Here is a 16,466-nt window from a genome sequence, read left to right as displayed (position 1 = left end):
GCGCCGATCTTTGCATGCAACCATGCATGACGGCATCGGATGGCTGATGGGAACAAAAGCAGGACAGGACACTTATCCCGTTCCACGTCATCTTATCGTCCCTTGCTTTCTCTCGTTTTGTCCGAGCCGTCCGATTCCCGATTCTACGATAAAGCACGGGACGTCAACTCCCAGCCTATACTCGTTGAGATCGATCAAATTGTCTATAATTAAAATTATTCTCTTATTAATATAAAAATCTATAGTTAATAGACGCTATCGATATTAAAAAGTATTAATATATAACTATTTTTTCCCAACTTTATATGCATCAGTAGCTTTTATTTTTTAATTATTTTTTCTGTAATTTTTTTGTTTTCGTTATAATATTTTGGAACATGCGTGGTTGCTAGTGGCAAAAGTGCAGCAAACGAATGGAGCCCACGGCGAACGCACGGCACGAAGCAGTATCATATCGCCGTATGATATCCCCCTCGCGAGCCGGCCCGGCGCATTCGGCTTTCGTCCGCTTGCTTTGGCTCCTCCTATCGGCCCTGCCCGCGTGCTATATTATACGCCGTCCGTCGCCGCTGCAAGGAGCCTCTGATTTCGTTTCATGTAATCGCTTTCTTCCTCCGCAAGGCGCCCGAGCCCGTGACCTCCTTTTCTAGGTCCTCCCTCGCCGATTCCTGGCCCTCGTTTCTGTTCTGCTGCTATCTTGGTATGCATGCATTCTTTTCGAGCTTAATCCAGCGTAACAGCAATCCCCACCTTTCAAATTGTGTTCCATTTCTTCCACAGCATGCCCAAATTTGGGACCTTTCTATTAGTTGCCCGAATTTAGTATCCCAGAAGCACCCATTTCCAGAAACATTCCTCAGATTTCTCTATCTCTCTCTCTCATACACGCAGAACTCATCCATTACCAGAGCCCACTGCTCGCATCCAAATTCAGCCTCAGCCATGAAGTTTGCCAAGAAGTACGAGACGTACATGAGGGGAATGGAGGCGGAGCTCCCGGGCGTGGGGCTGAAACGGCTCAAGAAGATGCTCAAGAAATGCCGCTCCGAGCTCCGTTCGCACGTGGGAACCGGCTCCTCCTCCGCCTGCGCCGACGCCGTCGGCCGGTGCCCCGGGCGTTGCTCTGGTAAAACGAGAACACTTCCCTTTGGTGTTGCTGTCCGTTCGTGATTTCTCTTTCCTTCAAACCAATTTTGATCTGCAGTGCATGAGTGCACCGTAGCGTCAGGGAGTCTTCTCATTTTCTAAGTAAGACGAAGAAATTTCCTTCTCCTCTTTAGCAAAAGGACAGACCTTCAACAGGATTAGAACTGGTCGTTGTCGATGGCTATATTTTTGCATCGTGGCTGCATCGTGCCCAAATCCACTTGGCGAATTCTGCACGGAACGTGCATCTGGTTGGCCGTAGCTGTTTGGTGGTCTCGGCGTTCTACAAGTTGGTTCCTTAATGAGTCTTTTGCTGTGCTAATCCATTGCAATCTCTCACGGGTTTATTGAGATAAATTACTGAAGACCATGCAAACAATTATAGTGTGTGGATTCATGATTTGCTTAGCAAGATCCCTTCAATTCCTGAAAATAATCTGCTTCCTCCATCAATCAATTGGTTCAAATTGGACCATAAACTAGCGGTATTTCCTTGAGCTTTTCACCCTATCTAAATACATCACTGTGAAGACATAGGTGTTTTATAAATCAAGAGATCAAAATTGATTCATGAGGCAGTTGACAAACGTGCATGCCCTACTATATTTTGGGTGGGAGATTTATACCAGCACTGCAATTTTTAGTCCTGGAGATAGCTGCTTAATCAACTAAAATAAGACATATTAGGTAAACGGTGTCTGTTTGGCGCAACCATTGGCTCATCACTTAAGTGTTACTTAATAAATTGCAAGTGCCTACACTCTTCCAGTGCAGAGGTACCGAACATGACGACATCTATAAATAAAGGGGTACTTGGCATTATAAAGTCCACTATGTTTTATTTTTAGCTTTAGCAAGGACCTCATGAATCTGTTCTTTACTTCTTTTTGAACGACGCATTTGTTTGATAAGACTTGTATACTCTGATTTGAGGCGGTTTTGATAAGACTTCGGTGTTCCCAAAATGAAACAGTTACTAACCAATCGTTCTATTGAAGCTGTGAATATTAGAGATGACATGATGGCTGCCTTTTGTCTGTATTGCCTTTCATGGTTGGTTAGCTGACGAATTCCAAACAATATGCAGTATGTGATGGGAGTTTCTTTCCATGTCTTCTGAATGAGATGTCAGCTGTCGTCGGCTGCTTCAACGAGAAAGCCAAGAAGCTGCTTGAATTGCACTTGGCATCAGGCTTCAAGAAATACACCATGTGGTTCACCAACAAGCGTGACAAGAGCCATGGGACATTGATAAAGCAAGGCAAAGACTTGGTTACGTATGCAATTATAAATGCCGTGGCCATGAGGAAAATTTTAAAGAAGTATGATAAGGCATGGCCTTAAACTCGAACTTCTTGCATTTGCATTTTCTGTGAAAACATTGACATTTTAATTCTCAATGCAATAAGAGCAAAGGAAAAAAAAATAGAAACAGGCTTTTAGGCCTAAAAGGCAAGTTTGAGTGCACTCCCCAATGCAATAAGAGTACATGACGGTGTGTTTGAGCTGTGTTATCAAGTTTTCAGTGTCTGTTTGAGCTGGAATCGGAGCTAAATCCACCTAATTCGTATCTATCTTTTTATTTCAGATTACCGTAACTACATATGAATAGGTAGTCACTAATATTAAATTAAAAGCAACTCCTTTGCAGATACATTACTCGAAGCAAGGGCAGGAGTTCAAAGCTCAAGCTCAGAGCCTGCACATCGAGATACTTCAATCCCCATGGCTCTGTGAGCTGATGGCATTCTACATGAACTTGAGAAGGAGCAAGAAGAACAAGGCTGCAATGGAGCTCTTTGGCGACTGTTCCCTCGTATTCGATGGTGACAGGCCAACGCTCTCATGCAACCTCTTTGACTCAATGCGTGTTGATATTAGCTTGACATGTTCCATTTGCTTGGTGAGTTGCACTTCTGACAACAACAGTGCTATTTTTCTGTGAATTTCTTTTAAGATAACAATATTTGTTGGTTACACTATTCAAGTTACAGAGGGAAGAATTGTTCCTCGTCTTCATTGTTATTTGTTGTTTGTGATGTTTTAAATCAATCATCAAAATCTCCTGTTCTTGTTTTCTGCCAGGATACAGTGTTTGATCCAGTCTCTCTTTCCTGTGGTCACATATTTTGCTTCTTGTGTTGCTGTTCTGCCGCGTCTGTGACGATTGTTGACGGGCTGAAGTCTGCTGATTACAAATCAAAATGTCCTCTATGTCGACAGGTAAATAATTTATCATTTATATTAATGAGTAGACACTTGCAAAGTACCCAGCCAACCATGCTATTTTTTCTTTCAGGAAGGGGTCTTTCCTGATACTGTACACCTAGATGAGCTCAACATGCTGCTAAGCCATAGGTAAGTGTAAGCTATTACAACTTTTCAGGATTAAAGAGGAATGCAAAATCTACTCTTTTGTGTCTCGTGATTATGTATTACTAGTATATTGAATTATTAATCTCTCAACAGTTGTCCAGAGTATTGGGAGAAGAGAATGCAATCGGAGCGAGTTGAACGCGTCCGCCTGGCTAAGGAGCATTGGGAGTCTCAGTGCAGAGCATTCTTGGGCATCTAAGTAACGAGTCTAGTGATGGACAGTAAATTCGATTTGTTTGTAAAGATTGTTGCTGGTTAGATCTCGCTTTGTCACAACTCGTTGTGTAAGAAAGTTTGGGATATATCCTGTGTTGACATTAATTTACCAGTAAGAGGGTCACTTCTGTGCCCCTAGCTAGCTGCAGAAAGAGAGGCAAAGTAATGGTTGTTCAAGTGCAGAATTGCAAATGCATTTATATGTGACCCTCTCGATTCAGCTTTGTGATTTTAGCCTGAAGTCTGAAGTTGCTGTTCCGAGGTAGTACCTCCTTTACAACGGTTGTCTACAGCAGTATCTTGCATCTTTTTCTCCACCGGTTTGAGTCCATAATCTTTTTCTGCACTAGGATCACAACTGTTTATCCATGCACAACCAAAAGGACTTGCCAAACGCATAACGCCGAAGACCATTCACTGGAGTCATACAATCCCTAGCTCTAGTTTTCATAACAGTAGATGTCATGCTTATTGCAAGAGAACCGAACAATAGCTTGAAAATTGAGAGGCCGTCCACCTGAGCTCGAACTTAGATGCTCGCAGGTCGTGTGATTACCTCTCTAAAGGGTTCGGTACTCCCCTTTCTTAAGACAAAAACAAGGGGATGTCTTCTCTCGTGGTCGAGTTTTTTTGGTCATGCTTATTGCAAAGAAAACAAAACTATGTGTCAGTTCATTGTACTATCTCGGTTCCAATGCTATTACATGGGTGTGTGCACCGAGTCAAACTACTTCTAAGCTCCTACCTTTTTTCTAACAGTGTATCATTATCTTACCCTAATTCTCTTTTCCCTTCCTTCCTACTCTAACGAAATCAGGTCACAGATAATACATACCTACAAAGCTGTAGTTTCATGGGCATGATTTCACACCAACAGCTTATAATCACATCTCTAGTATTTCACAGGAAAGCAATACTCATTTTGTATATTTGCCGGCATAATGCAGGATGAATACCTGACTTTGAGAAAATGTCCAAGAATGTTGACCATAAAAAGGTTATTCTTCAGTCAGCTCTTAGTCTCATGATCTCTTTTGCTGTTCGTTTTCTAAAATACATCATGTGTTCCTGCAAACGATAACTGATTTAGACAACAACAAACTACACAAACAAGGTAAATGCACACGCCACTGTATAAATGTACGGCAGAAGTTAAGCTTCATGTCAGCACATTAAGGTTCTCCCTTTAAGCATGGAAAAACTCAAGCCCCTCCAGAAACATCCTGATTAAGAATATCTAGTCAACTGAAATTAAACTGTGTAATTATGTATTCGATCAATCAACTTACCTGACCGAAAGATGGTTTGAGACCTCTGCTATGGAAATCGATGAGTTTAAGCGTAAACATACCACAATCCCACCTATAACAAGAGAATATTAGTGTCAAACATATCCATGCCTGCTCATTGCTATATACGACATGAATTAAGATAGAAAATACTTAGATGTTGAAAATGTAGTAATGAAAATTCCTTTCTTGAACAAAAGCAATCAGCCATCACACAGAGAATCTATGCGGTGACCAGTACTACAAGGAAGGCATACCCATTCTGCTGCAAAGGGTGAAAATCTGATACTTCCACCCAAGAACTAGTGTCTATTTCTATGTTACTCTTGTCCTTCAATTCGTCCATGATATATCTAGCCTGGCACAGACAGAAAACATAACTTGAGAACTTCAATTCAATTCAACAATCAATAAGCTGAATAGTTTGCACCCATGCATTTCAGACACTGTAGACTAGTAGTAATGTAACTTTATGTATGGTCGTTAAGCTTACCAGTACTCTCAGTACATCATGACCCAAGCCACCAAGAGAATCAAGATACTGGAAAGTTTTATTCTTCATGTTTATAACTGCCAGGCACCAATGTATATCTCTATGTACTGGAACAAAGATCTGTATAATAAATTCTTTAGGTAAGTTGAATATGGGGCATAAGCATGTAAAAGAAAAAAAGGTCAATGACGGGAAAAAAAACACAGGAAAAAACAGCATCGTTACTTTCTCACACTCGATAAGTCCATAACCCAACTTCTTGAGGGTTGTCCATCTTCTAACAGACTGGTAGTCATAACCAGCTATTCCGCAAGTAAGCTGAGTAATAGTTCAGAAGTTGTGAGGTCTGCCGGGGGGTAGATGTATGCTAAAACTATAGAGAAGATTTAATTATAACTTAAAGGAAGAGTTAGCCTCCACCAATATGCAGGTATTCTAACTAAGCTAAGATGGATGCTAAGACACAACAAAAAATAATCTTAAGCATTTCTTATTCTCGCTTGTAAATGAGGCGTTAGAAAAAAGTAAATGAATTTAGAATTTTCGACAGCCATTCTTTTGGCTGTGTTTTGTACAAACCTATGTATCTTGCATCTCTCTACTCTATAAAGTTCAACACACAAAGCTTTTGCATGTTTGTAAAAAAAATAGTAAGTGAATTTAGAGCCCAAATGAGGAGTGCCGAGCCATGGGTAGATGCTGAAAACTATTTGGGAGATCATACACGCTGGTCTATTGATTGTACACCGAGGTGCATATAGTTACATGTACACGTTCTCAGCAAAAGGAAACTGAGCTCTCTAAGGAGATGTACATGGTAACAACTCATACAGATCATAACCTACCTAACAAACATTGGTTAGTATAGAAACAACCTATCATGGCAATCAGGAGTTTGTTTGTCGTGCATGTGCCGGACTAGAAATAGTAGGTGCAGCATATTAGGCAGGAGAGGATATATTCTGACAGATGCTGATTCGTCAATGTCATTTTCAGAACTCCAGAAGAACAGGAAAATATGTTCAATTTAGCACAAGAAGACCAAATACATGTATTGCCTCACATTCATGGTAAGGGTCTGGAATCAAGTAATCACTATGTGCATCAATTAGCATGTCAAAGAGGCCATGTACTATGTAGGAGATGCTTGTTCATAAATTATTATCTGATCTCATATGCTTGAAAGCATATTTCCAATGTTAAACCTGCTGATATCATTTAACATCTATCTTGGCAAGGCATAAGCATTAATTAAATCCTGATTGGTTATGCTTTTGCTACCTATGCAGTATAAGAACATAAGTCCCAGATAGGATATAAGCAGGCCCAACATTTTAAAGGACATTCTATATATGCAGCACGGGAAGCAAAAATGCGATCAACTAACCTTCTTGTAAAAGAATGTATTGAAGAAATGACATTTCAAAAACCTTTTGGGTTCCCTTTCTGCCCTCTCCTTTAACAATTCAATGTACAAATTGATGACCTGCAAGAAGAAAGAATATAATACCAGAGATGGCAACATGGACACTAGCATCACACAGATATGTTGAAGCATCATTTAACATATTCTTCAGTATGTTTTATCTTAGATGAAAAAAACATATTCAAAATAAATATTCACCTCGTCATTTAACCAACCGCGAGGTCTCAAGCATTGAAGTTTCTCTTTAGTAATCTCGATGTTAGAAGGCTCATGCATGACTATGATTTTGTCACTGCAAAAATAAGAGGAGAAATCAGAATGACGCTTAATTGCGCCAACAATGTCAAGAATAAGTTCCATACAAAACTAAGAATTGTATGCCAAGAATACCTGTGACCACTATCATACAAAAGAGTGTTAACTTCTCTTTCATCTTTGTCAGTTAGAGGTGTAAATAGTTCAGATAGATCCTGCAATAATCAAGTGCAAAATATATTGTACATCAATGATGTACTACATATGAAAAGCTATTTAAAGGAATCACAATTGACAAAGGATAATCAGCCAATGTGCTAATCTATCCGTTTAACAGAGTTGAGACTACCAAAGCAAAGCCACCCCATTGAGGCGAAAATCTTTTTTTTTTTTAAATGAGTGTCTACAGATCATAGTGGCTACTTAAATTTTAGGCTTGAAGGAAATTTATACTCCTGTGCTGGTTAAATACAACCTAGCTAATAAATGCACAATTAGCCATTTTGAAGAGCTACTTCCACAAGCCATATGTTTCACAGAACTCGGTTCATAAAAACCCAGGTGCATAAACCAATTTACTACTCAGGTCAACAGGCCATGTATTTCTTTTTCAATACACTCCATGAGATCAAAATGGCTTCCTACTTGGGCCTATAGTCCAGCACACCCTGGAACTCGGCAAGCTTGTCCTCCTGGAGCCTCACCTCCAATCCTGTCTCCTGCAATCTTCCGTCGCGCCTCTTCGTCAACTCCAGCGCCTCCTTGTAGTATGGCACCCTCTTCTCCGGCGGTGCGGACGACTCCAGTGCAGGCACGCTCCAATCGCCAATTCCCCTCCTCACGACATCGACCTTCTCCGCTTCAAGCTCCGGCTCCACCGTGAGATCCCTCACTTCCCGCGACCCCTCGATCTGACTCCTGTGCACTCCCAAGCCATCGTCGCTGGTGCTCTTCCCCAACAGCCGCGAGACGTAGTTGCCCATGTCTACCACGGCGGGCTTCCGGCGGCGGCGAGGGGCTGATGCGCCGGTCACGAGGAGGAAACGGAGGGCGAATGGGCGAAGGCCAGGGAAGTGCCTGACCCTGGGAAGAAAGATGCTGTGGATGCGGCGGGAGCGGGGAGTGCAGACGGGGCGACGGGGGCCGTCGACGCGGCGCTTGCGGCGGCGACGGGGGCCGGTGGCTAGCGCGACGCGGAGGACAAAGGACCGCACGGCGGGGAATTGGCTAGGAACGAGGCTGCGGCGACGACGGAGGCGAGCTGAGGAGGAGGTGGCGTCGTCATGGCGGCGCTTGCGGGGGCCGTGGGGGGAGTTGGCGAGCGCCACGCGGAGGCTGAAGGACCGGACGGCGGGGAAATTGCTTGGGGCCAACAGGCGGCGGCGGCGAATCGAGGAGGCGCGCTCGTGAGCATCGTCGCGTCGGCGCTTGCGACCACGGTGGGCTGGGGCGCTGCTCATGACGCCGAGGGACGGAGCATGGGATGGCTGCGGGGGCGCGGAAGCTGAGGAGGTTGGCGGCGGCAGGGAGGAGGAGGGTGGGGGATGGGGTTTAAGGGGTGCGAGCGGCGGGCGCCAGATGGACCGGATCACTAGCTGCAAGTAAGGGAATTTTTTACCGATAGTTGAGCATAATTTAACATGATGAATTGTTCAAAGTGATAATAAGTATAACAAGACTATGAACAATAATTTACATAACTACAATATAGAATTTATACTACACTGTCACACTAATCTGATTTAGTCTGCTAATTTATCATCAAGCACAATAACCTACCGACAGAGCATGCAATTCATTTCAATATCAGCACACAACATGAACATGCACACAGTATAGCAAAATTTCATACTTTATGTAAAGGTAATGAGAACAAGCTTACTTTTGGACGAAGAAACTAAAGGTAAGACACGCGAATGCGCTGTTTAGAAAATATAGACACTCCCTCTGTGTTGAGATCAAAGAGTGAATATTTCTAAAGGTACGACTCAATGCCAACTACAGAGCACACTGCAGTCAGCGCATGAGGAACAAAGAAAGCCGTAACACCGAGAGGATCAAGCTCCAAGCCATAGATAATGACATTGAACATGATGGACCACACAACAGGCATGCAGCCACCACTATAAGAACACACAAACAAACACGGTCAGCACGAGCCGAGCAAGAATGCATACAGGATCATCGTGGACACGACACTGCACATGCACATGCACATGACCAGCACCTAGAGCCCAGGCCCACGGTGCATCCCCAACCTACAAAGTACGCATAAAGGTGTGAACAGAGGCACCACCAGATTACACGACGGATGACGCACGATAACAATGCATGCAACAGCGTGCACCACGTAGCCGAACCTGCTGGCAAGAGGACCAAGCAGCACAGCGATGGCGTGTCAGAGCCAGACCATCGTAGTGCATAGCGCAACGGTACCAACCTTAAGGGTCAACCAATTAGCATCATGAGCACCACCAAGCCATGGACCCAGAGCATGGATGACGAGCTGGAGGTCCGGCGAGGAGATCACCAGTCAGTCTTAGATGAGAGTGGAGAAGGAGGGGATTTTCTTTTCGTTGCGGATAAAATCGAAAGAGGAAGAGCCTGAGCTTTTAACTAGTGAATATTAGACAACCACTTTATAGAGTTTGTATAGCAACTTAATATGAGGTAGCAACTTCATTTGATATTTATAGCATCTTATGTAGATAATATATAGTAATTTTAGATGAGGTCGTAACTTTAGTGAAATGGTAGCAACTTTAGTGAGTATTTTAAGTATACTAAATATTTTTTATAACTCTATGTAGCAAATCTTATGTGGACATTTTTCAGTAACTTCAGTCAGAATTTTTTAGCAACTTTAATGAAAATTCTAATGAAGTAGCAACTTTAGTGATTGCTTGGTAACAACTTATAAAAGAGATTGTGTAGAAACTGACAACGAGATAGCAACTTTCGTTGAATATTTTGAAGCAACTTACGTGTAGTCTGTTTAGCAACGATAAGGCAACAACTATAGTTATTTTATTTTTTTTGCAACAACTTATATGAAAATTTATTTATAAGTTTACCTAACTTACTAGAATCATTATAGGTAAGTTGTCAGCATTTGTAAAATATCTCTACAACATATATAATACTATATTCATTGTAAAGAAAACAATATTGCAAACGAAATTGAAAACAGATAAACTGTGACCATCGTCAACCATCACGACCTGGCACCACTCATCGCTGACGTGCTCCCTCGTGTCGTTCATCCATGTGACCAATCATCAATCCCTCCTTTCTCGCATGACTGAAGCAAATTATATAGAATTTTATCATACGAAAGACTTTTTTACCGTGATGGTATATATCTACTCCCGCTCGCTCTCTTCTCTTCAGCCTATTTATTAAATCATATGATGAAAGAGGATAGAGTAAACTTTATTAATATTATTTATTTTGTGATTTAAGGAATAGACTGAAAAGAATAGAAGTAGAGTTGTATACTCACATGACCCCTCCCTTCACTCCCACCCTTTCTGTGCACTCCACATCAGGGTTCGGCTTACCGACCGGAGCTCGGTTACCGAGCTCTGCCGGAAACTGAAAAGTCGTAGTAACCGGTCGAAAATTCAAAAAAATTTGGACAAAATTTATTTGGCAAAATTTGAAATCTGGGAAAAAATCGCGATTTTAGCTGCTCGGTAACCAGTCGGTTTGGATCGATTATCGAGTGGTTTTTACGATTTATTGAGCGGTTTTCTTAAATTTTTTGCATTGTCGGTAACCGCTCGGTTTTCTCAGTATCTGCTCGGTTTTCTCAATTTTTAGTGAAGTTCAACAAAAAAACTCAAAAATCATCTCAATCTTGTAAAATCAATAACTAATTCATCTGAGCTTCAAATCAAGTGAAACAAATTTTATTGGTTTCCTTGTAACATGATGTACATGATAAAAATATTTATACTCATAAAAAAGTTTAAATTTTGCTGTGAGAAAATGTATTTTTTAAACCAAGTTAAATGCATAGTTTACTCTTTGCTAATCTAAAAATCATGAAACTAATTTTTTTAGTCTTCTTATATGATCCTATATCTTTTAAAAATACATGAACTCATGAATTAGTTATTATAACATGCAGGATTGTGTAAATATATTACAACTAGATTAATTCATAACTGGTCCATCACATCTCAAAAATTAGTGAAATCACTTTTATTAGTTTATTTATACTATGATTTACGTAGAAAAAATAATAGTAGATATAAAAAAGTTAATTACAATGTTGTTTCTTAACATATTCACTTTATGCTTGTGAACTTTGTAAAAATCATAGAGAAATTAATAAAACTATAAATAAAGCAAAATTAATTTTAAAGATCCTCTTAAGATACGTTTTACACAAGAAAAATATGTGTTTGCATGTTAAACTTTTTCTTAACATGAGTTAATAACTGAGCCGCACGCTTTAATTTTTTTCAAACTTCCTCCCTATAGAATATGATGCAAACGACATTATTTTTAAAAATTATTTTCACAGAAGGTCTTAGAATTGTGTCTAGTTTTTTAAAGATTTTTTGGATTTTTTTATTTTTGTTTTTTTCGAATTTTTTAATTCAAATTCGGTTACAGTTTTGTTTATGAAACCGAACCGGACAGGTTTTCGCGATTTTTCTAGATTACCGTCGGTTTTTTTAACCCTGCTCCACATCGCCTTCGCCTCCCCCACCCACCGCCCGCCGCTCCTGAGCCCGAAATGTCGGACGACGGCGGCGCCGGCGCCGGCGAGCCGCTCAGCGACCGCCAGAAGAGGGAGATCGCCGTCTGGTTCCTCTCCAACGCCCCCGCCGGCGAGATCCACTACGTCGCCAAAGGCAACCCACCCACTTCGCCCCTCTCTCATTCTGATCTCTATGCGTGAAGTCCAGCTCATTTGACTCGTACTCGAATGCGTGGCATGGGTGCGCAGATGTGCACGCGCTGCTGGGGGACGAGGCGGTGTATGAGGCCGCGGCCGCGGTGGCCTTCCCGGAGTACAACAAGGCCCACCTCATGTCCCTCGAGCTGCCGGACCGCAGCGGCGACGTGAGCATCTCTATTCTGATTTGCGTTTCGGGATTTGCTTTGGCGTTGAGTATGCTCATGTGTAGCGGTTATGAATCTGGAAACAGAAGGTTATACCTGCAATAGGATTACAATACGTATATCAGTAATTAAGACATAGGAAATCTGCCTTAGGCAATCCGTGGTAACTGGTAATTTACTCCGGATTACTTTTTTAGATTTAGAGCACCTGCGAACTGCATAATTGTTGTTTGTGAGAACTTGCAACGATTTGGTAGATCTCTCTTTGATCAAATGAAAAGCAGGTGCATTTTGTGTTGAAATGGTCACTGTCTTTTCCTTTTCTTGTTTATAATCAAGTGAAAGTTGGGTACTATGCCTTAGGCGTGCTTTCTGGTGAAACATTGATTTGTTTTGTGTGACATATGCCTGCAGATAATCATCACAACTTTTGGGGAGCTTGACAAGAACAATTATCTGGACCCTAGGACTGCACAAGTCGCTACTGTGGATCATATTAAACAGGTAATGTTGTAGGGCAGGGACTATGTTGCTCCTGGTTATTTGGATTTTTTATGCCAACTATTTATATTAAGAGAAAACATAGAGTTAACCACCAAACAACATCTGGTCATCTTAGAAAACAGTCTACCAAGCAGCTTTAAGTCTGCAATAAGTATGGCAAGCATCTCGAGCTTTATAATCTGAATTTCTGATACATTTGATGAATGAAACAAAGCATCTGTAATATGCTATATATTACTTACCTAAAGTTCATGCAGCATATCATCATTCTGAAAAGCAGGAAAACGCATGTTTCATAAAGAATATGTCACATCTATGCCCTATGCTCCACATAGATTAGCAGCACAACTGAGTTCTGCATCTCAGAATCTGATCACATTTTCTCCTTTTCCGGTTTATAAAGTTTACTGAGGAATAGATCTGGATGTTGATACTGAAATAACTATATGTTTGGGTTTCCCTCGCTTTAATAAAGTTTTATGTCATTCAAATTTCAATTAAATACTCCGAAGCACGGAGGTTAAAAATGCTTTTACAATTTGTCTTGACCTACAGACTATGACACCACCAATAGTGTTAGGCTTCTGTACCTAATCACGGCTTGTGTCCTAACTATTTGGAGCAAAGTTTGTGTTAGGCCTGGGTAATCGCATACTGTCAAGATGTAGCTTATTTAACACCAGAATAGATTGAGGTGTTTGGTGAATGTTGTTTCTGAAATGTATGTATGCGGGGTTCTTTCTGGTTTTACTTACTTTTTTTGGTACTCATAAAGATGTTCCTGCATCAAATTAATTAATCATGTTTTGTCTTTTCATGATAAGACTTGTACGAAATTGAGGCCTGCTGCAGATGAGGAGCTTCCTTCAGCGTACATTGAAGAGTTTAGGTATATTAAATTACTTACTCTGCTTCTTTCCATTTACTTATTTTTCGTTTCCATATTATATCGCAATTCAATATATGTTCTCTAACGGTCTAACCTTATGTGTTTATACAGGAGTGCTTTAGATGTTGAATTGTCTAAATATGTCGGTGAAGCTTATCCAAAAGGGGTATGTGCCGTTTATTGTACCAGTGGAAAGGATGCAGATGGACCAGGAGCAGATTTTGGTTTGGCAGTAGTTATTTCTGCTGCTAAGCATAGTCCACTGAACTTTTGGTATATTATCTGATGACTCGTGTCTGCTGTCTTTTCTCTGTTCTTAAAGATATTTTTCTTGTTTTCTTTAATCTTGCGCACATAGATCAGTGAATTTGTTGTGGATAATAATGTTTAAAAAATTAATGGTCCCATTTTAGCATTAAAGGTGATTATCTGTTTTCAGTTCCTCCATAATTTTAGATCTTCGTTCAGGAAATTTCTGTAAATTTTAGTTTTCTATTAATGTCTCCTTGCATTCCCTTGCGAACCTATTTTTCAGTATGCAACTTTTGGGTTGTAGATCTTCACGTCTGAATTTTTATTATCCCTCTGAACTAATCATTTGTTATGTGGCTATACTGTTAAACATCTACCTAGAATTTTTTATGGCATGTTTAGTGCCTGCACTATCTTTCTTTAGAAGGTTATTACTCTGTCTGAAGAATCGCTTCACATAATCTGCCGCTAGAACTGTGTTAACTGTGCTCCTTATAGGTTTGATTTTTTATCGTTTAGCCTCTGATGAAGACCAACTGAATATTGTGTCATCCAGCTATGGTAGCTGGCATTCAGTTTGGACTGTGGAATTCAATTATGAGTTGCAATTTGTTGATATTAAAGGAAAGATACAGGTTAGCTTTTTTTTTACTTAGTTGAAGCTACGTGCACTAAATTGATGTTATTATAACTGAATTTAAGCTTGTGATGTGTAAATATCACTTGCATATGCACCAGGTAGGTGCTCACTATTTTGAAGAGGGAAATGTGCAGCTGGATACTAATATCGACTGCAAGGACTCCACTATATCGCAGGTTAGTTCATGCAATGATTTTGAGCCGTGCATATTATGATGGCATCCTTTCTTCTTCTGACTGTACACATTAGTCCATCCACTGTCAGTGGTTCTCATTTGTTGTTGTGATATGCTTCACTTGCGCAGATTAGTTCATTTACAATGCCTAAGCTTTTGGAGAAACTATGTTCTTCTGTATTCATATTGTTCTCCAACTCTGTTGCACATGCAGTCATGCACATCGGTATATGTTCTGCATTCATCTATATGGTATATGTCCCCTGTAGGTGTTCCTCAGAACCTTAAAATATATACCCTTTTTACACATGCTCAGTTGAGTTGGTGCTGGGTTTAGGTGTTGGTGTAAACAGTTCCAACAATATATTCAAGCTTTATTTATCTCTTTTGGTGAAAATGATAGGCCTTTGACAGATTTGAACTCCTTGATTTCACTTGGTTTGCAGATGGCTCTGTTATGCAAGTTCACCTCAAGCATGCCTAGATTTTTATCCTCCTATTTCCTTTCTTTTGTAGCTGTGGAGTTGTGCATTTGCTGTTCGCATTTCCTAAGCATGCATGTATCTTGGCATCATTGCTGTGGTTAAGGATCTATATTTTGTAGACCTGCCTTGATTATGATCTGGTTGTCTCTCCTTGCCCTCTTAAAAAGGATGGAAGAATGAAGAAACTTAACCATGCCTCTGACGTTATATTTCAGTCACCAGAAGATTGTGCAGCTTCCATAACTAACATCATTCGACATCGTGAGTCTGAGTATTTGTCATCTCTTGAGGTCTGACTCTATCCAAATTTATTCAACCAATCGAACTTCGATGTTAACACAGTGAACAATGCTAGTTATCCTTTTTTACGCAGGAATCATACTTGAATTTGTCCAATGCAACCTTCAAGGTAGGTCGTAGTGAACAAGTTGACATGATAGTTACATTCCTGCATTGTTGCTGTTATATGCACATCTCCTTTGATGTGTGTTAATACTGGTATATTTTGTACACAGGATCTTCGGAGAAAACTTCCAGTTACCCGTACTCTTTTCCCATGGCATAACACACTAGCCTTCAGTCTTACAAGAGACCTTGCCAAAGAACTAGCGCTTGGAAAATGAAGTCTTTGCAGGCCATGTCATTAGATAGCTTCGAGTGGAAATTTTTATCTCCATGTAATGTGATGTTCTGTAGCTTGTATTATTCATGTCCTGTAACCAGCAATTCTCATCTTTTGATCTGTGAGCTTCCACATCCCAGTGTACATCAAGAACATGGACTTCTGTGTAGAATTGCATTTCCAGAATATGTACATTCATTCACATATTGTCTGGTGACGTGAAATTTTGTCCTTGTAATTTTGTAACCATTGTGATGTATTATTGTACTCAAAATGTTATGTATGAAGTAAAAGTCTATTTTGAGAGAGGAATTATCTTCGAACTCAGACCAAAGAAAATACGAGGCCTTATAGGAGGTCGACCGATTGCTGCAAGGAATCCAGCCCACTCCGGCCCAAAACAGCCCATCATCGACTGGAGCAGCCCATTAGTGGTAAAGCTGTGGTTTTTTTCTTTTTTTCTAATACTTGTAACTAATTCACTTTTACATATAATTGTGATTTTGTGCATTTTATATTTATTAAAAAAATTAAAAGACTTGATTCAACAATTTGAGAGAACTATTTCAACAATTCGGAATGACTAGTTCAACATTTTTATTTGATTTTGTTGAAACACCTT

The 16,466-nt window shown here is 40.5% G+C and overlaps 3 protein-coding genes across 7 annotated transcripts; 2 read left to right on the top strand and 1 right to left on the bottom strand.

Annotated features, from left to right (window-relative positions):
- Positions 1–489: 489 nt before the first annotated feature.
- LOC133890952 (probable E3 ubiquitin-protein ligase BAH1-like 1) lies at positions 490–3,998 on the top strand. 3 transcript variants are annotated; one of them, XM_062331612.1, is made up of 7 exons: positions 490–700; positions 892–1,126; positions 2,234–2,478; positions 2,798–3,049; positions 3,232–3,369; positions 3,446–3,504; positions 3,616–3,991. In XM_062331612.1, exons 2-7 carry the CDS (start codon positions 943–945, stop codon positions 3,719–3,721), a joined length of 984 nt encoding a protein of 327 aa, XP_062187596.1. In that variant the 5' UTR covers positions 490–700; positions 892–942; the 3' UTR covers positions 3,722–3,991. The 3 variants fall into 3 exon arrangements, with proteins under 3 accessions (XP_062187596.1, XP_062187595.1, XP_062187594.1); XM_062331611.1 differs by having other exon boundaries at positions 490–1,126; positions 3,331–3,369; positions 3,616–3,998; XM_062331610.1 differs by having other exon boundaries at positions 490–1,126.
- A 345-nt stretch (positions 3,999–4,343) lies between these two features.
- Positions 4,344–8,764, bottom strand: LOC133890951 (putative ubiquitin-like-specific protease 1B). Of its 2 annotated transcripts, XM_062331608.1 has the most exons (9): positions 7,906–8,764; positions 7,337–7,416; positions 7,145–7,238; positions 6,908–7,006; positions 5,746–5,838; positions 5,521–5,640; positions 5,285–5,385; positions 5,028–5,100; positions 4,344–4,806 (listed from the first exon to the last, which is right to left on the bottom strand). In XM_062331608.1, the coding sequence occupies exons 1-9, from the start codon at positions 8,659–8,661 to the stop codon at positions 4,744–4,746; spliced, it is 1,479 nt and encodes a 492-aa protein (XP_062187592.1). In that variant the 5' UTR covers positions 8,662–8,764; the 3' UTR covers positions 4,344–4,743. The 2 variants fall into 2 exon arrangements, with proteins under 2 accessions (XP_062187592.1, XP_062187593.1); XM_062331609.1 differs by lacking the exon at positions 5,746–5,838.
- Positions 8,765–11,886: 3,122 nt separating this feature from the next.
- Positions 11,887–16,048, top strand: LOC133891755 (F-actin-capping protein subunit alpha-like). Of its 2 annotated transcripts, none has more exons than XR_009904256.1 (10): positions 11,887–12,066; positions 12,162–12,277; positions 12,692–12,781; positions 13,606–13,670; positions 13,782–13,943; positions 14,479–14,557; positions 14,661–14,738; positions 14,867–15,512; positions 15,596–15,631; positions 15,738–15,776. XR_009904256.1 is itself a non-coding variant. In XM_062332498.1 (10 exons), exons 1-10 carry the CDS (start codon positions 11,949–11,951, stop codon positions 15,843–15,845), a joined length of 927 nt encoding a protein of 308 aa, XP_062188482.1. In that variant the 5' UTR covers positions 11,887–11,948; the 3' UTR covers positions 15,846–16,048. The 2 variants fall into 2 exon arrangements, 1 of the variants encoding a protein (XP_062188482.1); XM_062332498.1 differs by having other exon boundaries at positions 15,438–15,512; positions 15,738–16,048.
- Positions 16,049–16,466: the final 418 nt, after the last annotated feature.

The sequence above is a fragment of the Phragmites australis genome, chromosome 14 (assembly GCF_958298935.1).
Source record: "Phragmites australis chromosome 14, lpPhrAust1.1, whole genome shotgun sequence".
NCBI classification, from domain to species: domain Eukaryota; kingdom Viridiplantae; phylum Streptophyta; class Magnoliopsida; order Poales; family Poaceae; genus Phragmites; species Phragmites australis.
This window is presented reverse-complemented; position numbering and strand designations above follow the sequence as displayed.